General features: G+C 37.4%; 1 protein-coding gene across 2 annotated transcripts in view; it reads right to left on the reverse strand.

Annotated features, from left to right (window-relative positions):
- Positions 1–23,494, reverse strand: part of SRT1 (sirtuin 1) — a 47,012-nt gene extending 23,518 nt beyond the window's left edge. Inside the window, exons 1-9 of one of the 2 annotated variants that reach the window (XM_010254472.3) lie at positions 23,263–23,490; positions 21,808–21,837; positions 21,471–21,563; positions 18,500–18,619; positions 17,226–17,326; positions 16,968–17,076; positions 10,681–10,760; positions 6,435–6,513; positions 5,001–5,054 (exon numbers count right to left, since the gene is read on the reverse strand). In XM_010254472.3, coding sequence (XP_010252774.1) covers positions 5,001–5,054; positions 6,435–6,513; positions 10,681–10,760; positions 16,968–17,076; positions 17,226–17,326; positions 18,500–18,619; positions 21,471–21,563; positions 21,808–21,837; positions 23,263–23,361 — 765 coding nt within the window. In that variant the 5' untranslated portion in view covers positions 23,362–23,490. Of the gene's footprint in view, positions 1–5,000; positions 5,055–6,434; positions 6,514–10,680; positions 10,761–16,967; positions 17,077–17,225; positions 17,327–18,499; positions 18,620–21,470; positions 21,564–21,807; positions 21,838–23,262 lie in introns of both variants that reach the window. The other variant, XM_010254471.3, reaches the window with a different exon arrangement.
- Positions 23,495–24,970: the final 1,476 nt, after the last annotated feature.

The raw sequence follows: 24,970 nt of genomic DNA on the forward strand, positions 1-24,970 counted from the left end.
GCCAGTAAAGAGTTTAGACGGAACAGTCCTTATCCAAATCTTGTCACTTGGAAAGGAAGAAAGGTCCTCCCTCATCAAGTTGTTGTGAAATCAGAAATGGTTTTACAGAGAAGGTCCCCACTTCTCAAATAACCATTTTCTTTCGTCTTCCCCACCTCCAGATGCTCCTGAGTCATAAAGAATCTGAAGCAGACAGAACAAAGAAGCCACCCTTCCAGTCATTTAAATTCCTCCGGAATTGGGGGTTCTAAATACATTGCCCATTTTGCCTCTCTAAGTAGTCAGCCACTGTTGCATCCTTAATTATAGCAATCTCAAACAGATCAGGGAATAAGACTATTAATGAAAAATCTCCACACCAGTAATTCTTCCAAAAAAAGCTCTCTCTGACCATTGCCCACTTCATACTTTATACCCTTCAAAAACTGTGGATGAATTTTCTGAATTGCCTTCCAAATTGAACACCCATAAGAGGAATCTTACTTCTTCTGTCTCCCGCTCCCTGCTGCTGGAACCATACTCGGATACAATGAACCTTCTCCACAGACTGTCTGGTTGGTCATTGAATCTCCACAAGGCAATGTTGACCTCTTTTACTGATCTGATTCCTAAACCCCCATTTGCCCTGGAGCAACAGACTTTCTTCCAGCTCACCAGAGGCATTTTGACTCCTTCCACCCCCAACATAGGAAGTCTCTCATCTTTCTTTCTAACACAGCATCCCTACTCATCAGAATTGGGAACAAAGACAAGTAATAAACAGAAGGGAAGACAACACACTTCTAATTAGAGTGACTTTGCCCCCTTCTGATAAATATTTGGTCTTCCAAGAAGTCAATTTTCTTTCCACTTTTTCAATGATGGGCTCCCAAATGGTATAGGATCTACAATTTTCACCCAAAGGCATACCCAAGTATGTTTACCAGCCCTGCAACCCCAACCCCAATCATCAGCCCACGCTTCCAAGTTTATAACTTCAGTTTTGAGGAAAATAGAATGGATGCTTTGAAAGTGGGTGGGTGTGTTGAGTCATTTTGAGGGTATTAAGGATAGTATGTTTATAAACCAATGGGAATCACAGAGTTGTTTACGGGGGCTAATATCCTTTTGTGGATATGATGTATAGCTCACTTTCTCAGAGTTGTTTTTTGTAACCCTCTGAGTGAGGGAATCACACCCTCCTTTTATTTATCAATACAATCATGCTTCTACTTGCCTACCAAAAAAAACTTTGATAAATCACTCTCTCCTACAGTTTCATAGTGTGGCTTATAAATTGGATGCCATAGTTGTCAAGGCGACGCCTAGGCGACAAGGCACCCTTGGAGGCTTGTCTCGCCCAGTCGCCACACACTTTTGCATACTATGTGATAAAATACTTTTATATTGTTATTTTTTTGAGATTATAATTATAAAATAGACACTATTAAAGAAAAGTATTCATTTTTTGTGTTTATAAACTAATTTCTTTTTTATTATTTTCTTATTTGTTAGGGTTTAATCAACACAAACATTGCTAACTGATGTATTGAACCCTCAATGACTTCAAAATCTGAACCAATAAGGGAAGAACTTAAAATTTTGTCTAATCAACACATTTTCTTTTCTTCCACCTTTTCTTTTCTTCTTTTCCTATAACAAAAATAGGGGTTCAGCCCCTATATTTTTTGAAATTTCTTTCCTTTCTTCTTTTTCTTCTCATAAATATGTTGATTTTCTAGACTTAAACATGAAGTTTATTATTTTCTTATGAAAATTATGGATAGTTATTAAAGAAAGTTGGTTATGGAACCTAGGGAACTACCCTAGGATATGTGATTTTTACTTAAAAAATCCATCGCCTAGGCGACTAGGCGACAAGGCACCCCCCTGCCGCCTAGCCTCGCCTTGGTGCCTTGAAAACTATGTTTGATCCTATAATAATGATTGCAATTTTGTATGCCACCATTTTTTAAAATATAGGCACCAAGGTGATTTTTCTCTATTTGTCTAGCACTTTCGTTGTTTTCCTTATTTTTAACCATAATATAGTAGCTACCTCTTCCATATGTTTCACTTCTATTTAGTACCACTAGGTCCTAACAACTTTTAGGAGTGATTTACCAGCTTGGCCCACAAGTCCCAACACATCCAGCCTACAAACTTCCAAGCCTAGGCCTAGGTTTTCTATTCAACCCCAGTCCAGTCTGGGCAACACCAGGCCTGACTCAAAGTAATATGATATATCATATATACACTCCCAAGAAGCTCAAGTGCTTACCCAAGACTCTAGTAGGGCCAGACGTGGATCTACATTTCAGGTCCACTGTGCAGGTCAAGCCGAGAATGAACTTACATGAAGCCCCTTATATCAATTCCCAAGCCCAATCCAACCCATGATCACCCCCAACACCTTCCCATTCATCTTATTTAAAGCCTCCACCTCAAAGAGCTCAATCTTCATAGCACCTTCTGTTTAGACCTTAAACAATGTAGCCTCCACCCTCCAACCAAAAAATGTGGTTATTTGAAGCTTCTAGAAAGACCCCCCCCCCAAAAAAAAATGGAACAAAAATAATCAATTTATCGCCCATGCTTTTTAAAAGAAAATTAAGGAATTCCTTTAACATAGCAAACTCTACGAATCGGCCTTCCCTAATAATGTAACCTATTGCTCGCATCCCTAAGTTGAATTAAAATATACTCATCTCAAATTTAATCCCACTAGTCTTACTGATCCATTGTTATGGGCCCGCGAATAGGATCTCGTCACGGGTCGGTCCACGGGGAAAACCTCTTGTTTTCCCTTGTTCCTCCCTTTTCTTGAGGAACCTATCTTGGCGCTTTAATGGTGATTTGTTCAAGAGATCACCAACTCTCCTTTGCTCTTTCTTGACTGAAATTTTCGATGCCTTTATTGAATATTATCAGCTCCTTAAATAGGAGATAACAAGAGATAAGAGTCCTACTTTTAGGAAAACTCCCTACTAATCTATACTACTGAACAGATAAGATAAGAACACTGAATAGATAAGACTCCCTACTAATCCTACTACTGAAAACAGATAAGATAAGATAAGAACACTGAATAGATAAGACTCCCTACTAATCCTACTACTGAAACAGATAAGATAAGAATGCTGAATAGATAAGATAGAAGTATATCTAGTTGGAATTAGATAAGATGAGAACTGAGAACACCCAATTACTGCTGCTGCCGGCGGCTATACTTCTTCCCAATAAACGCGTCCACATTATTACTCCCCTCCTGGACTAAGAGCTTGTCCTCAAGCTCGAAATCAAGATATGTGTCTTGAAACTCAGTCAAAGGAATCCAGGATAGGTGGAATGATTTTGCCCTCCTGGATCGGGTTCCAATGAAGAGGGTTCATCCTCATCTTCCTCTTGTTCCACCAAAAGGCATTAAAGTCTCTTGCACTTGTACCCTGCTGAATAAAGTTCATCACAATTAAAACATTGTCCCCTCGCTCTGCGTTCCGCTATCTCAGCCTTGGACAAGTGCTTAATAGGAGGTGCCACCACACTGCTTCCCAAACTGGATGTCGATCTGGAATCGTGGCTCGGCTGTGGTTTCTATTCCCAGTTGGCTGCAGAAGATGGGGCCATGCCGAGTGGTTTCGGGGGTGCCCATGCTGTTTGAGGCCTCCCCATACTGATACTTCCGCGGTTGAGTTGCAGCTTGCGTTCAAAAGCGCGAGCCAAATTCATAGCAGTAACCAGATTGGGGGGATTTTGCATTTCCACATCCACCCTCAAAGTTTCTGCTAACCCTGCGGTGAACATGTCGACTACTGGTCTGGTCGTACCGATGATGCTCTTGCAAGGAGGGTCTGAAACTGACGCTGATATTCAGCCACTGTTCCCGTCTGTTTGAGGTTGATTAGTTCACCTAATGGGTTGCTTGTTAATGGCGCCCAAATCTGAGAAGGCAGTAGGATTTGAATTGGGTCCAACTGAGCCCGAGTTCCTCCTGCTCTAATCTATAAAACCAGAGTTGTGCCTCCTCCGTCATGTGGAATGTGGCTAAGCTTACCTTGTCTCTGTCCTCTGTCTGTTGGTTGCGGAAGAACTGCTCACATTTGTACAGCCATCCCAACGGATCTCCCGCGCCGTTATAGGAAGGGAACTTTAGACTGTTGTATTTGGGAACAATCGTGGCTCCCTGGGCGACGACCTGCCGCTCGCCGGACGATTCTGCCGTGTCTGGACGGCGGCCGTTTGTGGTTGCATCCCCTTCTGGATTCCTCTCCTTGCTAGAAAAATAAAGCTCCATCATGCGCCTTAATTCTCGGACGTCTTCCTTGATCCCGCGCACCTCCGTGCTGTTTTCCGCGAGCTTGTGCTCCAGTTCATGAACCCTAGTCGTCAACTGCTCAAGGTCACCCATGACGCCTTGCTCCGATACCAAATTGTTATGGGCCCGTGAATAGGATCTCGTCATGGGTCGGTCCACAGGGAAAACCTCTTGTTTTCCCTTGTTCCTCCCTTTTCTTGAGGAACCTATCTTGGCGCCTTAATGGTGATTTATTCAAGAGATCACCAACTCTCCTTTGCTCTTTCTTGACTGAAATTTTCGATGCCTTTATTGAATATTATCAGCTCCTTAAATAGGAGATTACAAGAGATAAGAATCCTACTTTTAGGAAGACTCCCTACTAATCTATACTACTGAACAGATAAGATAAGAACACTGAATAGGTAAGACTCCCTACTAATCCTACTACTGAAAACACATAAGATAAGAATGCTGAATAGATAAGATAGAATTGTATCTAGCTGGAATTAGATAAGATGAGAACTGAGAACACCCAATTACTGCTGCTGCCGGCGGCTATACTTCTTCCCAATAAACGTGTCCACATCATCCATCTCATCAGCTAAACCCACTTTATGATTTTGTTGTCCCAGAATATTCAAAATTCTAAACATGCAACAGTCACACACATGCATGATATGAGATATTAAAGAGAAACTGTGCATGAAAAAAGAAACATAAGTACCTTATCTACAAAGCCATGGATCACTAAATTTGCCTTCTTGTCCTTTGGAGTTTGCTGTATTTTTTTCAAGGAAAAAAATGGAACTACATCAGGAACTAAACATATGAAAACCTGCATCAAACCATTTCAGTATTTCCCTGGCAGGAATGCAACCATAGAAGTTGAAATACAAAAGAAAAAAATGGGCATCAGTGTTATATTATCCACACCACCCAAAAAGGGCTTTATAGAGTTAAATTTTGATGGTAACAGCTTTGGGAACCTGGGACCATCAGAGTCAGGGTTTAGAAATAAATACGGTTATGTAATTGCTTTATTCTCAGCTCCAATTGGAGAGAGAGAGAGAGAGAGAGAGAGATTCTATACCACTGAGTTTATGGCTGTGATTCAATGTGTGCAGAAGTAAAATGAAATGAATCTGAATAAATTGCTTATACAAGGTGAATCCAAGATGATAATTAGTTGGTTTCTGAACAAGAAGGGTGTTCTTTGGTCCTATAGAAATGAGCTCAAGAAGTTCAAGTGGATGATTAGAAATATCCAAGCAAAGATTACCAAGGCCAGCTAAAGGCATGCCTGATGCATTAGCTAAACAAGGGTTAATAGATATCAGTTTCATTGGTCGGAACTTTGGGGGAGGGATCGTTGTGTATATGCTCTTTCCTAGTTGCATGTGTTCTTCGGGTTTAGGTAGCTGATACTAGCCTATTTGCTGTAATCTTTATAATTAGCACTGTATATTTTTTCACTAATGAATACATTTCACAGTTGCCCATCAAAAAAATATATTATATCAGATGGATACTTTTCTGTTGCCTATTGGGAACATTTCCAAATTGAGAATTAATATTTTCACCAGACTTGGATTTCTATACACACCCAACCTTGGGATGGGGTCCACCCGAATGAGCAGTTCAGATTACATGCCAAGTGTTTTAACTTTTTTTATAAATAAGGTGAACTATTATTAATTGAAGAAAAAGAGGCAGAGACACCTCAATACAATAAGGCAACAGAAGAAAATGAACAGATAAGTGATCCAGCAAGAGAGGCAACCCCATCTAATAGCAAGGTTAGGTGTGTATAGAAACACTTTTAGAGTGCAGAATGCTGGAGGCAGGGATTGATATTAATTTGTAACTGCACTAAGGAAATTCTGTTGTATATTGGAATTAGTCAGCCAATGCTTGTTTTATTAATTGATACGTCCCAACTTCTCTAGATAATGGGGAGTAGTGGTGTAATTCATTTTACACAAAAGTGATAATTAAAATTTTACATTGTTAATGATCATGCTACCTCAATAGACAATCTAATTAGGAATTCAGAATTATAGACTTTGATAATAATAAATAATAATAATAATTTTATAAACAGTGTATATATTTTGTTACTTTGGGAGCTAAGATGGACCAAGAAGGAAGAAGGGTATACCTGAAGATTTACAATTACAACCTTCCCCCCTCCGCGGATGGATCTTAAAGGCAAGTTGCATGCAGGAGTAATCTGCAAACTGCACAGATCATTTAGAAACATCAACATCTAAGTGAACCCATAAAAGGAGAAAATATGAACAACACAGAGTATCCCAAGGTGCAATTTGTAATTAGAGTTGCACCTAAATATCCATATTTGACTAGGCTGACTGTATAACTAGATAAAGCACCCTCTTAAAATTTACTAAACAAATGGCATATATGGTGTAAGGATCCTACTTCAAGAAGTTCCTATAAGACTGCCACTTCCCAGTCTTTATTTCGTACTTTAAATCATGCTGAGGCAATGAGATTAATGCAATGTTTTGGGACTTCTTGGAAAGAAGAAAATAGCTCATTGCCAACTCATTACTCACATTATTTATTTTTTAAAATAAGTAGAAATCTGCAGAAAATAAAACATTATAGAAAGAAGAGAAAAAGTTGGAAGAGTTTTGTGAGAGAAAAGAAGAAGAGAACTGAAGAAGGGAAGAGAACACAATCTAATCTGGCCGCCCTCATTTATACTTTACATAAAAAATATGTACAATGACAGATGTGCCCTTAATTGGGCAGCTGACGCAAACAACTTAAAAGAAACATAAAAAACACTATTCTAACAACTTCTAATCAATGGGCTGTTGTCCCAACTTACTAACTAAAGAAATAAAAAATAAAAAACAAGATAAAAAACTGTAAAAATCTCAACAAAAATCAATATTGGCCAGTGTTTTAAAAGCACAAGGCACAAGGCAAGGCACGCGCCTTTTTGAAGCAAGGCAGAAAAATACAAAAAGAAAAACTGCTAAAAATCAAAAAACAAGTCGGAAAATTCAAAAAAAAAAAACAAAATATCAAAAATATTAAATATAATATTAATAAGAAATATAAACTTAAGTTTTAAAATTAATGGTTTAAAAAACCTATTATCTAAAATTAAAATACAAAAACATAACATGTAAAGCATATTCAAATGAAATTTTGAAAATAAAATCAACATATAAAGCGTTTTCAAGCATGTAAAGCCCACAATCTCTTTTTTTCCTCAATTGCATTAGTTCAAGTAGCTAATGTGATGTAAAACATATTACATTCCTGATTCTACAAGTCGCCTTTGTGCCATGCCCCTAGGCACACCAGGTGTGCACCTTTTGGAAGCGCTGCGCCTAGGACCTGGGCGAGGCGCCTACCCTAAAATGCACCTTGCCTGTGCGCCTAGGCACGCCTTTTAAATCACTGATATTAGCAAGCTTGTTTATCAGAAATAATGGCAATAATTATTCCTAATAAAAGGACAAATGTACAAAACAAAACTGAGAAGAGGCCAAATGGCCCCAAATTAACATACTGCATCAAAATATATGAAACAATAACACTGGGGCCAGCATATGATGCAACATAGATTTTTTGTTTTTTGATAGATAATGCAACATAGATTTTTCATTGCTAACAACTAACAACAAATTTTGTTAATGTAGAAAAAGAATGATATAATATATGTGTGTGCCAAGAACCCCTTGGTGTGAGAGGCTAATCCCAATTACCTATCCCTTCATCCAAGCCTTAAATGCTAGTTACACCCATCTACCCTCCTTGGACTTTCTACATCTCCTGGAGGAACCCACCTACACCTAGAAAGCGAGAAGAAATCCCAAATGCTAGCTACAAACGAACAGGAGATGAGTAGATAGAAAGTAGACTTACAGCTTGCTCTACATAGAAAACGCATATGGGGGACAAATACTAGTAAGGCCTCCTCATTTGAAAAGTGTCTTAAATATATCTTCAGGTGTATAATCTCCCAATAGATGATAACATTAGGTGACATGATCCTTCCCATATGGCCTTCAGTTATGTTTTCACAATTTTGTTATAAAAAATATTTCAAAAAAGTCGTAAAAATAAAAATGACAAAATTCTGAGGGTCCTTCAAGCTATGAATAAAAATTGGACTGGCATGGATCAGATCAGATATACCTAGATTGAAAATTGAATTTTATCATTGAATAAAAACTTATTCATCAGGTTTAGATTGAACTTGGATTGAATATGGAAATTGAATACCATTAGTAAATCAAACTAAAAATAATCAGAATATTACATATTATTAATAAAATAAACCAAAAAAAAAACTCGATACCATACATCATGAATGCAATGGCTTGAAAATAAATTTTATAAGGCTTGAACTTAAAACTCTTTCATAAATATACAATATCAAAATTAACTTTACTCATAGATATTAATTTTCTTATGAGTATAGATAGATATTAATTTTATGTTGATACAAGTACAAATATAGATAAATGTAATTCTGTCCTGGGTCAGCTTCTATGCTGATTTCTTTTGCAACTTCATGTTGTATCCTAAAGCACCTTAATTAATGAAATTTTTTCAGAGTTATTGATCAAAAACAAAGTACAAATATAAAAGTTTAAATATTATCAAATCAGATTGGAGTACATCCATGTTTAATTCAATTATAAAGGGATGGAATTCAGAATGCTTTAATCTAACAAATATTTGGAATTCAAATTCATATGTAGCTCTTCCTTCAAACATAAAATAGAAAGTAGCACCCCCATTTCCTGTATTTATATCTTTGTCCATGTTAGTATAGGTATTTTGGTATCATAGCTAATATGTAGTGGGGAAATACACAGGATACAGCTGAACCAACAGACTTACCATACACAGTGTGATGAACAAGGCACATTCAGCCACATGACTGATACTGAACCTGTAGGCTTGGAGACCCCAATACAAAACTGCCACCCCTTACATTATGGCCCCATTTGTTTACAAATTTCTCACTTACCAAGGTAGATGTTTCCTAGATAACACTTACCCATATTCTTTTGATTGCCAGGCAAGTAATATAATGGCCTTTTTACCCATAAAAAGCTAATATTAAAATGGACAAAGTTGTCCCATCATGTTTTATAAACTTTCCCCCCATGTGGGAAATTTACTTACCCACCTAGGAGATGGGTAAGTTTTACCCGGGTAAATGAAGCCTCCTTACCATGGAGCACAGTACATAATGCAAAAAGGACACTGTAAAGTTGGTCAATGGGAAAGAGATACCCATTGACCAACTCTCCCCCTTTTATTTACTGGTAAACGAACAGGGCCTACAAGTTAATCAGTTTTCTTAAACTGATATGAAATATCCAAGTTTGTACTATTGATTTATTAAGTGTCTAACTAAAAAAGGTGTACCTTGTTGCATGTAAGATTCCCAAAGTTGTTTAGACTTACCCACTATAAAGACTGACTAGCAGAAGTGCAGAACCCTATCTACATTTGGACAGAGGGGGAACTTCAAATATTTGGTCAAAAATAAGAAAGAATATGACCTTCAAAATTTATCACCAGTCTTCTTAAGCAGCTAACTTGTCAGGTTAGATCAGTCTTGTATTGCCCAAGAGCTTCTTAGAGCTGTGCCAATGGCCCACTTTCACACAAAGATCCTCTCATATTATTGATTTCCTAGATCAAGGTAGTTGATTGAAAACAGAGTATACTAGAATTTGTAATTTATAAATCAAGCCTTACATTCCATTCTCTCAGATGGCTTGGTGTTATTGTATTTACTCAAAAGATTTGGAACCAACTTAGGTACCCCCTCCCCTTCCAATTCATGGTCTCCAGTTGGTAATTTCTCCACAAGATAATCAGTAATATATCATTTAATAAATATATATATTATCAGCAACACAGAAAAGATTTCATTAATTAGAAAAAATCATGGATACAACAAGTTGTGAAAGAAACCAGCTTTAGTAAGCTGACCCAAATCAAATTTACAATTGAGCCCAAAACAGATGTGTTCTTTGTACCCCTTGCTTAGCTAAGCTATCTGCCAAGCTGTTGGCAGATCTCCTCACCCATCTCACACAGATTGAATGTCCCTTGACAGCCATTTAAATCTCCTGACTTCATTCCTCAACTGCCATGTCACCCCTTCCCCCCCCTTCTGCTACCATTTTATCACAGTTTTCGGGTCTCCCTCAATGATCAGTCTATTTATCATTTAATAAATATAAGCAGAAAAAAGCATGGCAACTAAAAGAAATCTAGAGGAATGCGCTTTCTATCAAATTCATAAAACATAATGTAAATCCTAATAGAAAGATCTGATCAGCTAATTAATAGGAAACACAGATATGATGGCAAAAGAAGTTGCAGAATCCAATAAATACCTGGTCCCTAAACATAATACAACATCAGCCATCCTGCAGTGCTTTTCTGCCAGATTCATCTCCTTTGGAGGCAATGCATCCTGAGAGGAGAGAGAAGGAACAAAAAAAGATTGAAACAAATTTAGTATGACCTTGAACTTCAAGATTAGTTAAAAATGGCAATTTGACCAGTACATTTTTTGATAGACCCACTAGTGTAATTCTTTCACAACTGAAAGTAACATTAAGACCAAATAACTGAATTAATTTAGTTGGGCCAATTCTGGGTAAGGTGTCTTCTATATGGAGTTCATGAAATCATATACCTCATCCCCCCATATGAGTGCATGCATAATGCTGAGCCATATCAGTGTTCTAAAAGCACAAGGCGCAAAAAAGGCGCAAGGCGCAAGGCGAGGCGCACGCCGTTTTGAGGCAAGGTGCACAAATAAAAAAAGAGCTAAAAATTGCAAAAAAATCAAAAAATTATAAAACATAATATTAATAAAAATATTAACTTAAGTTTTAAAATAAATGTTTTACAAAACCCATTATCTAAAATTAAAATACATAAATACAATATGTAAAGCATATTCAAATGAAAATTTAAAAATGAAATCAAACATATAAAACATTTTCAAGCATAAAAACCCACAATCTCTTTTTTTTTCTCAATTGCATCAAGTAGTTAATGTGACATATTACATTCCTAATTCTACAAGCTGCCTTTGTGCCACACCCCTCGAGGCAAGCCCAAACAAGTCCATGTTAGGGTCTTAAATATATTTCACACAAAAAAATAATAATTTTATAGTTTTAATTGCTTTTAAGAAGATATTTTATTAAGATGAATGAATGGACAACATTACCAAATAGGGGATTTCGCTCACTCACCGAAGCTTCAAGAATCCCCTATTTGGTAATGATGTCCATTCATTCATCTTAATAAAGCATCTGTTAGACAGTTATGCCCTTAGCTCCAATCAGATTGATGTATCTTATGACATTTATTGTAAATGAATAAAATACATAATTGATTCATGTCATTGTGGTGTGTTTCTATGTAATACCCTTAAACTGGACACTTATAAGACTCGTGTTAGTTTAGAATCTACACAGCCGTTGGATAGATTTAGGGAGATTTATCCTACCAAGGCTGACACTGATGTGCCGCCAAGTTGGTTGGGGTGGCTTGTCTCAGCTAACAAGGTGAGACCTGAGGTACATGCAGTGTGGGTTTTCTTGAAACCTTGAACCGGACCAAAATTCCAGTATTGCCCTGAACCTTGGAGATAGATGGGCAAAACTGGAATGTTACACCTGACCCTTAGACTCGATTATGGTACTTCACTAGGTGTCGGATTAGGCTGCCTTTGATATACCAATCAGTGAGATCCTTAGAAGGGATCAAAACCTGGGTATGTTGGGACAGTTCGAGAATTCATCTGAGTGGGTGATCATAGTGACAGGATCAGCCCCTTTGTCAGACAAAGTGAATGATCGAGGATGCACTCTCTCTGATGGAAATCTAAACTACCGACAGTTGATTTCAACCGTTGAAATTTGTTTTTGCAAAATATATTTATATAGAGATATACATATATATATAAATATATATTATGGTTTCAAAATGTTTGCAAAAGGTTTTAATTCTCGGGATCCATGTGAGTAGAGAGTGCAGCACTGTTCCTTGCAGCCAAGGGAGAGGTAATCTCTTGTCGGGCAGTGTTTAATCATTATGGGTTGAGAGGTTAAGTGTAAGACCATTGAGGGTAATACCTGATGGGCTAATCTTGCAACTGCCCATAGTCCTTGGGTTTTCATAAGGTGGTTGGGACCCAAGGACCATTTAGTGTAAATGTTGGGCCCATTAAGAGCCAATGGTGATGGACTCAGGGTTCACTGTGTCCTACAGTGAATTCGGCCAAGCCTTGTAACAAAAGTTGGGCTGAACCCATGTGGCTGATGTGTAGGAAAATGTTTGGGTCCCACGCCATACAAAGAGAGCCAACTAGGCAGCAAGTTAAGAGGTTAAGTGAGCACATAAACTTAAAGGGCCTAAAGCCCAATTCGAACTGGGCTTAAGTTAGTTAAATAAAAGGAGGCAAGATAGGATTTATAATCTAATTAAGATTAGCTGAAGGATAAGATAAGTCTTATCCATTCAAGAGTCCAGATCCAAATATCATATTTGGATTAAGGAACTCTCTCCTGATTAGATTAGGAGGTTGATCTTGAGAAGGCTATAAATAAAAGGGGTGAGTTCCTTAGTGATACAACACAGCAACCTGCAGAATTCTCTCCTATTCTTGCCATCTCTACCCAGTTCGATCTCCTCTTGAGGAATTGATCCAGAAAGGTTCTTGATATTGTTTCTTGACTGAAGAAACAATCTGAAGTCGTGCTCACCAGCCCTTGTACGATTCTTGCTGAAGGATCCTGGTTCTTGCTGAAGAGCCATCCTACTGATCCTACTTCATTTCACACTGTGTCTTCGGTGGAAGCAGGTTTTGGTATTCTCCTTGGGCGTAAACACCTTCATTGGGAGTTACTATTACTTCGTATCAAGTATATCCCTCTCCTCTATTTTGGTTTCAGATCTGGTCTGGTTTTGGATTCAAGAACAATCCTTGAAAATGTAGTTTTCTAAAATAGGGAATGCGATTCCTAGATGGGAGAGAGAAATTTTTGAAATTTCGCCCAACCTTCAACATCTTCTTAAAAGCAATTAAAACTATAAAATTATTTTTTGTGTGAAATCTAAGAATTTAAGACCCTAACATGGACTTGTTTGGGCTGGCCTCGAGGGGTATGGCACGGGGGTCCGGGGGCGGAGCCCCAAGCCCAGCGGTCAGATTCAAGAAAAAGGAAAAAGCGGCAAATTTTCAAAAGGCGCATGCCTAGGCGCACTAGCCGTGCGCCTTTTGAGCACCTAGGCGCACCTTTTAAATCACTGAGCCATAACAATTGAAAACATAAGCAGTCTACCTAGTGTACATACAGCCTATCCTTTTTTTCTTTCCACTTTAAATCCACGATAGTCCACAGAACCATGCAGGCTTCCTCTTTTAAGTATCTGGATACAAATTCTACCTAGAAGTTGGAACTTGGAAGAAAACACAACTTCGACCAAGTATAGTTTCTGAGTTGGTAAATTCAGGTCCAGTAGGAGTTGGAGATTCCTTAAGAGCGGAAATCTTGGCACTACATCAAGGTGTAAAACTGGCCAAACAATTGGGGTTACAGCAGATTGAGATAGAGGGAAACTCCAAGTCTAATAAAAAAAATGATATCATCATTTTCAATTAAGGGGGTGACTTATGGAGAGTGAGGAATCTAAAGAGCTTGATAAGTTACTTTGAAGTGTCTCTAATTGAAAACTAAACCTGGATAAGAGTTGTGTAGTGGGAATAAATTTGGATGAAGGGACCATTGAGTCCATTGCTGAGTGCTTAAATTGTCAAGTGGCTTCTTGGCCTCTGTCTTATCTTGGGCTCCCTTTAGGTGCTAACCCGAAGGAAAGCAGTTTTTGGACTCCAATCCTAGAGAGGTTTGAAAAAAGATTAGCTACTTGGAAAAAGAAAGAACTATATCTCTCTAGGAGGTAAGAGTAACATTGTTAAGACCCACTCTAGCTAACTTGCCAAGTTTATTATCTCTTTGTTTTTAGAATCCCCTCTAGGGAGGCAAAGAAGTTGGAGAAGAAAATGAGGAATTTTCTATGGTAGCTAGGGGAAGAGAAGAAGGATTACTTAATAAGGTGGGATATAGTGTGTGTGTGTGTGTGTGTGTAGAAGTAGGGAAGAAGGTGGATTGGGGATAGGAAATTTAGTCTTGAAGAATACAGCTTTGTTAGGTAAGTGGCTATGGAGATGGCCCTTGAAAAGAGGGAGATTATGGCATGAGGTGATAGCTAGTATTCATGGCCACTCAAATAATGGTTGGGATGTTGGTGTTTCTCAACAGGCTACTTTGACAACTCCTTGGAAAGCGATTCATAGCATCCTTCCCCAATTTCTTAATCTCGTCAAGTATGATGTTTGCTCAGGGATTTCTGCTCTCTTTTGGAAAGATAAAAGTGGGAAATTCAGCCTTAAAAGACATTTTCCCTCCTCTCTACTCTATTTCCTTTTTTAAGAATAAGGTCGTCTCTAATTTCCATTCCTCCCCCTTTTTGCATGTCTTTAAATTGGGATTTTGGCTTCCGTCGGGGCTTGAGGGATGCTGAAGTTGGTGATGTTTCTCAACTTCTTTTGATTCCTATAATGTTTTTTTGAATCCTTTACAATCAGACAAGAGGATTTGGTCCCCCCACCCAAAAGGCTCCTTTTCTTGTGCCTCCTTTTTGAAAGTCCTTTGTTCTTCCTCCATTGAGTTGGTTTTTCCTGTAAAGGAGCTTTGGGCTAAGCCTGTTCCCTCCAAAATTATCTTGCTTTGTTGGGAAGTGTTTTATGGGAAAATCAATATGCTAGACCTCTTACAAAAAAGGAGGCCTTTTATGTGCTTGTCCCCTAGCTGGTGTATTCTTTGCAAAGTTAATGGTGAGGACTGCTTCCACTTACTAATTTCCTGCTCCTTTGTTGTTGCTATTTGGGATTGGATTTTTGCCTTATATGGTTGCAGGTGCCAGGTGGAATTTACCCACTGATGTAAGTCTGCTTTTTGACCTGTTAGTCTTTGGATGGCCCACAAAAAGAGGGAGGGTCATGTGGAAATGTATCAGAGCAGCTACACTTTGGACAATTTGGGAGGAAAGGAATGCAAGAATTTTTCAAGAAAAGGAACGAAGTCTCCCGAATATCAAAGAGTGTATCTTAATAAGGGCAATTCATTGGTTGAGAACTTCAGAATTCTTCCATTTGTTCTCCTTTGATGACTTTAGAAGGAACTGGATAGAGGTGGCTAGTACCTCCCTCAAGAAGGAAAGGACATCTATAGTATGGAATCCGCCACCGGAAGGTTGTGTAAAATTGAACTTTGATGGAAGCAGTCAAGGAAATCCTGGCCCCTCAGGTATAGGAGGGGTTTTGAGAGATAAGGATGGTAATATCTTAGTCCTGTACTCGGGCCCAATGGGAATAGGACACTCAAATAGGGCTGAATTGTTGGCAGCTTTACAAGGTATTCAGATTGCTAATTAACTTGGTGTTGAGAACCTTCAAACTGAAGGTGACTCCAAGACTGTTGTAGGCTGGTTAACAGATCCAAACTCAAGTATTTGGTGCTACAAGATCCTATCAAAAAATGCCTACTGGTTACTAAGAAACATGAATGTTAGCATACAATGGGTTGGCAGGTCTTGATCCTTGGTACTATGTGATTTTTACTTTTTAAGGGAGGTCGCACCTCGTGCCTCTCAGTGGGCTGCTTGTAACAATTCTCATATTTTCTTAATAAAATTCTTCTTCAATTATCAAAAAAATAAAAGACAGAGCCTTGAAAGATGTACCCATGCATGCCAATAACACGGGACAAAATGTTTTTGGGTTGTAAGCCAGTTTGTTAGATGTACTTTGGAGCTGAAATAGTATAGTTTCTCACTAAATGGAGCTGTCGCTTCATTGGCGGCTGCAATTTGGCTCATAATTTTTCTTTTTATTTTTCTCTATTAATTCATTGTCTTTTTCAAAAATAAATACAAGAAATATCATGCATGTAAGCATGATGAACTAAAAGAATGCAACCAAAAAGTCACAAGAGTAATTCATCAAAAAAAAAAAAAAAGTCACAAGAGTATGTGCATTTCCATGTAAACTTCCTTTGTGTTTATAAGAAATATCTGATAACCACTTCAGCAATTATTTAGTGGACATCAAAGTAAAAAACAAGAAATCAAAAGATCAAAACAATGAATTTGGGAGCAAAATGGTGAAAAACAAAAACAATATCGGATTTGAAGTAATCATTTAGGCTTTAGAAACTCTCCCCATTAAATCTTCGGCTTTAACAATATTACCTAAATTTTTGAAATTTTGTATTTCTCTGGCCTCAGATATCACTGATATTTCAAGGTTTGGAACAGATCAATATTTTAGGGATACATTTCCAATACTTGTGATTATTCAGATTCCCCATAGTTTGTGTCACTCCTTCAAAAAGGAGAAATATAACAAAGGGTTGACCCTCACAATTGGTTTCCATTCCTAAAAGATGTTTCTTCACAACAGAAAAAAGAAAATATAACTTTGTACATCTTAACATTTTTTTTGAAGATCAATAAAGGAAAAAAAAATTATTACTAAAAGAAACAAATACAACATCTTAACATTTTAACTGTAGGGCAACCAAGGAAAAGGAAAACAAGTTACCTCCCAATCAAGCACTGTATCCCTGAGCTTTGCACCACAATTAACATCAGAACAACGTCTAGATGTCTCCTTCATTCCAATAGTTTCCACCTCAAAATCCCGCAAATACCTTTAAATTAATACACACCAAACCCTAAGAGAATCAAGACAAATAATTTCCAAGTCTATACTCTGCACTAGAGACTAAAACCTAATTTCCCACTCAATCCATCAACTACAGTTTCCATAGCGGATAGTGCAAGTAAAATATCAACTTACTCTGCTCCACAAGAAGGGCAAAGTTCCCGGAAGGAGTTTCCATGTAATTCAGAAAGCTTCTCCCTTGGGATTCCAGATCGAAGATGAAGACTATCCACATTCTGGAAAGTATAAAAATTTTAAGGAGAAAGGTTAAATTAAAAAAAAAATAAAGTTGAGTATTTTTAACGATGATTAACATACAGGTAGATACTCATCTAGAAAGGATGCAAGGCTTAATGAGGTAAAAGCAAATAGTCAAGGAATGTGAAAAGAAAAGATACCAAAACAACTTATCTCTTTTTTTTATTTTTTTGAAATAACAGCTTATCCCTACAAGGTGTTGATAATACTGTCATGTTGAGGTTTTGTCAATCACTTAATGGCAAGTGAAATGTGCAGTCCATCCATATGCAGAAAAATATATGTTGAAACAGAAATGCTGTGCATTCAAAAATAGGACAATAGTATCTTCAGTTTCACCCTAGTGCCTTCTACAACCTGGCAAGCCAAACCAGGGTTTTGACTTTCAATATGCATGTACATTCAAGAATTTTGAGCTTTCATTTTGATTAAGCAAATTCAAATTTTCAACAGAGTTCCAGTTGAAGGATATATAAAGTTCTGTACTCCAATGTAATTTGAGAATCTCAATCAGATTTTTCAAGGAGCAAGAAAGTGACGCAAGATTGAAATTAAAAAATAAAAAATAAAAACACTAAGATGGCATATCTCTGTTATTAGAAAAAAAAAATAATATATACAAAAAGAACCCATTAAAATGATACAGGTCAAAACAATACAAGGACTTGAGATTCAACAACCTCAATGATGCCCAACTCCAATAGAGTGCTCTGCTCCTCCTACTCATTTGATTAGGGCAATTCAATCAAATGTGGCATTTAAGGACAAGCCCAAAAATTAGACCAACATCTCTTCAGCAAGACAGTTTTGCATTCCATGGAAACATGCAAAGAAAACAAAATAAAAGAAAAAGAAAAAAGAAAGGGGAAGAGGAAGAGGAAGAGGAAGAGGAAGAGGAAGAGGAAAAGGAAGAAAGGGCATGAACATCCCTAATTCATTTTTTGATAAGATGAAGGTAAGGGAACGTAAAACATCTGATTTGTATAACTTTGCCTTCAGATAATGTAAAAAAAAAAAATTCAGAGTTGCAGAAAAAAGAATTCAACAAACATCTCCAAGATCATATTTCTCTTACCAGAAGATGCACAGTGCACAATGGATATTAAATATTAATATCCTATGTCCATAGGATAACAACAATGTGAATATACCTGGCTAATGAGAAACTTCAAGATACCAGCTTTCTCTAGTTCAACCAATGCCATATGAGTCACACTTGGCATTGCCCGGTGAAATGGTAGTGATGCTTCAGGGACACCTTTGCCTTCACGCTACAACTCAAAAGGGAAAAGCAAAAAATCATAACAAGTAAAAAAAATTCTAACAAAGAAATCGTGTTTTTTTATCAGTAATTTGTAAAACATTTTTTATGACAGAGAAAGAAGTATATGGTGAAACTTGGGCAAGCTTGGCAGAGCATAGCTTAAAATTTGAAGGGGCCAACCACGAGAGCCCGGTCCCTGTGCAGTGTAAATTCTTCAAATCTGGGTAACCAGCATGCACCCCCATCCTCAACTATGCCCAAAAGAGCCTAATGAAGCTGAATTTTAGTCTAAAGGATAATCATCCTACTTTAGGCAATGTTTACTTGACTTTTTTTTTTATAATTGAAGTATGATTTTATTAGCATGATATGAGAACTACTACAAGCATCCCAAGGAGAGGCATGAGGTGTGGCCTCTCCTTACAAAAGAAGATTACGGTTTAGGCAATGTCTACTTAGCTTCACAGACCAATGAGTCTACCATGGGAGTTGGTGGGGGGGGTGCGAGGAAAATCAGCCTTCAGTCTATGATCCAGGTATTTTGCCTCTCAGATCTTAAGTATAAGTCCATGGCCCCATCATTTCACCTCTCAGCCAACCTATTGCAATTTTAGAGTCCCCTTCAACAATCAAGCCACTAAAACCCGATGACATTGCTAATCTCAAATCTACAATAACTGCTTATAATTCTATTCTAAATGAGTTCCCAACTCCTATTGACCCTGAGAAACCAATATAACGCCTCCCGTGGCCCCCCCAAAAGGCACCTCTTATACCTAAATCCCCAGGATTCCCAGACCATCAAAATTCAATTTTAGCATGTTATGTGGAGGATGAGTCAGTGCAATAGTATATATTTCCCTTCTAACATTGCTGCTGCCACCATTCACCATCCTCTAAGAAATATCATCCATAGACCAGTATGAGAATTCCTTCCTTTGTCTTCACCCAATTAGTAGATATGATTTCAATCAATCCAATATTGAATCTCTGGATTGTTGTTTATTTGAAAGGATCCTAGCATTTCATTCTTCCCAAATTATCCATGGGATGGCTGCTTTCATGCATTCCCATAATATTTTCCTATTTTTGTGGAGAGAAAATTTGGCCAAAATGTGTATATATCAAGCAAAGGTCACCATCTAGCAACCCCCCCCCAAACAAAAAAAAAAACGGTATTCTTAGATACTGCTAGCAAAAGAATAGGAGATCAGAAGTGGATCGCAAATTGAGAAAGGAGGCATTAAGTGTGGTGATAAGGTCCAAGTATTCCCCGAGTACAACCTCTTGTTGTACAGGGAAAATCTACCCATTCCCTTCGTGCTGTTTAATATAAATATATACCCTTTATCAGAAAAAAAGGGCCTTGAGAAAAGCTATAGAAGAAAAAGTAGCCAAATAGTCAATTCCTCAAAGTCTACCATCTTAAAATTATGATCCAACCAAACATCCTCTAAAATTTCTAGAAGCAAGAGTGTAAGTCTATGATCCTTGAGACCCCTATAAAAACCATAACAGAGAAGTATTGGACAAAGACACAAAACAAGATTATAGGGTGTTTATCAAGGCTAATCTACCTAGTCCATCTCCCAATACTAAACACCATTCCCCATTTTATAAGATGATCCCTCCTAGAATCTCCCAATTCCCACACCCAAAAAAAAAAGATGAATCAGTTCCTACAAAATAACCCTCATTATATGCTCCAATCTCTTATTCACCTTTATAGGGGCTCTAAAGCCTAGGGATGTCAGTGGGTTGGGCTAAGTGGTAAAACCCACCTTGGGACCCAACCCTATCAAGTCAGGATCGGGTCTCAGCCCTCAGGTCGGGTTCATTGACATGGTATAGGAGTATTATCCATGAGAAGGGGCAGACTGGACTTGGATCCCATTTTACTTGGTCAGGTTAAGCAAAACTTGTACCAAAACTCAACCCATTGGCAGCCAACCATGGTTCAAAGTATCAATACACTCGATACACACAAACATCCATATTGGGTGTTTCAAGACTACCAAAAACTAACCTTTTTTACTTCTATATTTTGACCAGGAGCCCGTTTAAATATTATTTAACATTTAAAATGTGAGATTTTGGAAAAGCCTTAAAAAAGGCATACTGGTGACCTCTCAATACAATATGATACCAATACAGGGTGTATCATATAAAAATTCTGAACCTTGCATCCAACTAACGGTTGAGAAAAAGTAGATTAGGAAGTGGGAAAAAGTATATTTTGAGTGTGATTGCTACAAATCAATATAATTTCACCTCCAATATGCTAGTCTCTTTGTAAATCTCTGTACCATAGGCTCCCAAAAAGACAAGGGTCTATGACTACATCCAACAAGTAGTTCTAGATAATTTTGGGTAATAAAAGAAAACTTTTATTAAAATAAAAGAAATGACAGGATACAAAGGAAGGTGACCAGCAATCACCCACGAGAAGAAAAGAGAACAATATATGCTACTAAGAGAATACAAGTAGTTCCAAGTTATTCACTGACCAAGAGAATATAAAACAGCCAAGGATATCAATACATGCTACTATGCTTTGGATTTATTGTTCTTTCAAATGGCTAGGAAAAAGTTAAAGTATATAGCACAGATCATGAAGAGCATGTGATCCCACTATTTCAGGCTTCATAGGTAAAGTATATAGCACCCCCCCCCCACACACACACACACATGAGCCATGTGTATATGCATACTACTATGGTTAGATTGGATAAGATAAAGAATCTACAAATGGAGATACCTTATGTTTCCCTTTAAACTGGGAAGGGGGTGTCTTGAATAACTTCCCTAACATAATAAATCCCGATTCATAAATTGTTCAATAAGCCCAAGGTTTTCACCTGAAGTGTCCAAACTCCTTTGGGACCACGAAAATCAGGTATACCACAAGAGGTTGATATTCCTGCACCTGTAAATACTACTAGGTGTTTACTCTGCAAAAACAGACAAAACAATTAGAAAACATTAAATGGAACAGAACAATGTAACTAACCAAAAAGAGTTCAGATTTATGCCCTTGACAGAGCACAAGGGTAGGACAGGATTCATGTAGCCACAAGCATTGGGATTAAGGCTAAGTTGAGCTGAATTCAGTTTAAATGGAACAGAATCATATGCACATGCCCTTAAAAATGGTAATGAGAAAAAAGAATTGATTAATTTATTGGAAGTTCTAACCTTTTTTATCAGCATAGCGAGTTCCTCAATCTGTCATTCAACAAATTAAAACAGTCAGGACAAGCAAAACAGAGAAAAATACAGTACCATATCTCAAAAATTAGAAAATCCACTAAACAAATATAAGAAGATAACAGGAGAATCAAGAACCACAATACTCAACAAGACAGAACTAAAATAAATACTAGCATTTGTGAGGTGGAGATATAGATCATATCATTTTTTTATTCTGCTATTTTTTACACTTTATCTGCCAACCATCAGTGGCAGAGATTTTATCAATAACTTCATAATAGAGCCATCATAATGTCCAAAAAAGACATATTAAAAGCCAGATGCAGAGGAAGATTATAACTCAATTGTATGAGCTAACATCCAAGAGTTCATTTATCCACACTCATATACAACAAAGAAAAAATGTTGAGGGTAATTGATAACAAATGAAGATCCTACTTACGAACTCTAAGCAGACCTTAAATGACACCCAGCTTTACCAGATTCCTATCCACACCCATAGAAATGTTTTACTATCTGCCTTTACAGGATTCTGCTATTTCTTTGCGCATCCAGGCCTCGTACATGACAGCATCACATTGCCCACCAAGTAATGAAAGAATACCAGATTACACCAGTCTGTCATTTCCCCAACTGTAATCATCAAAGTTATGACCTATTTATATCTCATGAAGGATATGGTAACCCTTCAATCAACAGCATAGACAGTATAGCATCTGAATGAGTGGACTGGGGGGTTACGGGGGTATACAGGTATCTCCATACTCCTCCATACATACCAGACATTCTCGGTATTTCATTCTCAAATTGGCTTACAATGAACTTGCGGTTCCAAAAAAAAAAATCGAAGGAAAAACTTATGCATGCTTGAATCATACTTTCCTGATCAGAAACTTGCTCCCATCATGTATTATCTTCTTGAATAATTTATCAGCTAGAGTGTAAAAAAAAAAAAACGTAAGATAAAAGGTTTTCCCAACCTCCACGCTCCTGAATAAAGCCAAAACAACGATTTGGCATTGTTTGCTTCTTAAACAGCATAAATAAATAATTAAACAAGATACGGGAATCCAAGTTAACCTCGCTACGCATTAAGCATTTTCAATGTTCAACAATTTTGAACTGAAAGCAAAGTTATTAATCAATAGAAGAATAAAGGCGAATTACTCCAATGTTGCACATACAAAATCCCACACTGATCAAAACATCCAACAAAAAGCTAACACAATTTTAAGCCAACAGACTAGTTATACAGTAAACAGACGTACTATACTTTCCCAATTTTATGAATGGCTTATAAGTAAATTACATTAGTTCTGCAACTTTGGGAAGATTAAACTCTTCAATTGAACTGACAAGTATAACCCGATACAGAAACAACAAGAGCAAATCAGATAACTCGTTTGAGAAATACGGTAACGAGAGAAAAAAAACACACACTTTTTGTTGCAAAAGATCAGGTGGGTCGAAGATCTCGGACATTCCAACTGTGCCCACGTCTTCCCTGTAAGAAAGCTTCTCTGCATAACCCAGAGACATGTTGGTTTCTTTGTGGACACTCTTTTTCTCAACCCCCTCTGAAAGTTTCTTCGAACGAGAAGAGAAGTCGTAAGTGGGAGTGTTTTTTTTGTATGTCTCTTTGGCTCTCCCAAGTACGCAAAGCTTCTCCCCTACACAACAGGAAAGATTTCTATTAGAGAGCAATTGACAAAAATGCCCATCTTTCCAAAAGCACACATAATAAATGTTGATGTCCTTTTAACTCCTTATTACCCAACCCAAACGTTCCAAATAGCTTTCTCATACAAACCCTAAAACTTCAAATCTAGAGAGAGGGGAAGTAGAGAGAGTTGTTATTTGATGGAAACTTTAAACTTGGGAATCATGGCAGGGCCTGACAAGGTTGGACTTATCACCTACCGGATGTAAATAGGTCAAAGTTAAATGGTAACTTCATCTGGAATCACCCTTACATCATCTTGATTCACCCCGGTTAGGATCAGGCATATTATGGTTTATTGATTATTTAACTCAAATGGAGTGCAGGTTTGGTTGATTTGGCCAATCGGGTCATAATACCCTATATGTATTCTTGTAATTTTGTCTAACTTCTAACCCCTAACATTCAAGTTTATGATTTATTCTCATGATTGTTTTAATCCAATTTGAATTTAGGGGTAAGTAAGAGTTTTGATTAGGTTCAAATGTGGCTAACCCTTAGGAATGGTAACGGTGCAGGTTTGGGGTCAGGATCATATTCCCCGTCCCCAACCCCAACTTTGAAATAAATCATTCATTGACCCAACCTTGACCCCCCCATTGGAGATAAAAGTTGTCCTCCATCCTCAATCCTCAATGGAGATGGGTTCCTCACAAAGACCCGAATCCCCAAAATTTTTTAATTAACAATATTTTTTGAAAAAATAAATTTACTCAAAATAAGGAAATTTTTTAAACATATAGATAACATTTTAAATATATTTTGATATATATGTTCATATATAATATGCATAAATAATATCATATATAATAATAATATGCACTCAATATTTTATATATATAATTGGGGTTGAAGCATGGCAATGACTTCACTTTCCATCCCCGATCCCGTCCCTTGTCGGGATCCCTATTAAATCCCTATCCTCGTCCCCACCCCGCCAGGGATAGGAAGACTGGGTACCCAACGGGGAGTATATGATTTATTTTACTATTTGTTTGTGAGGTTTTTTTTTTTCTTTCACTTTGGAGAAGTGATATCTTGGAACCCATAACCCAATTTTCAACTTAAATTAATGGTTCTTGAGTTTTTAAAAAAATATCACAAAAAAAATACAATTGAAATACTATAGGACAGGTTTGGTTGGTGTGGAGTTAAACTTATAAACAATGGGTAGGTTTAGAAAATTGCATAGCATTGAGTTGGGTTGGGTTGGGTTTGAGTCAAAGCATGGGAGGGTTGGGTTAGAGTTGAATCAAACCGTACCAACCCGTTCAACCCTATAATGTTCAACAAAATACCAACCTAACCTATGTTGCAATCTTTCAATTGTATTTTTTGTAACGCATTTTGAAAATTCAAGAGCCATTAATTTAAGTTGGAAATTGGTTTATGAGTCATTGGGTTGACATCCTTATTCTCATATGCTCT

This window comes from Nelumbo nucifera, chromosome 1 (genome assembly GCF_055504915.1).
Source record: "Nelumbo nucifera cultivar China Antique chromosome 1, China Antique-T2T, whole genome shotgun sequence".
NCBI lineage: Eukaryota > Viridiplantae > Streptophyta > Magnoliopsida > Proteales > Nelumbonaceae > Nelumbo > Nelumbo nucifera.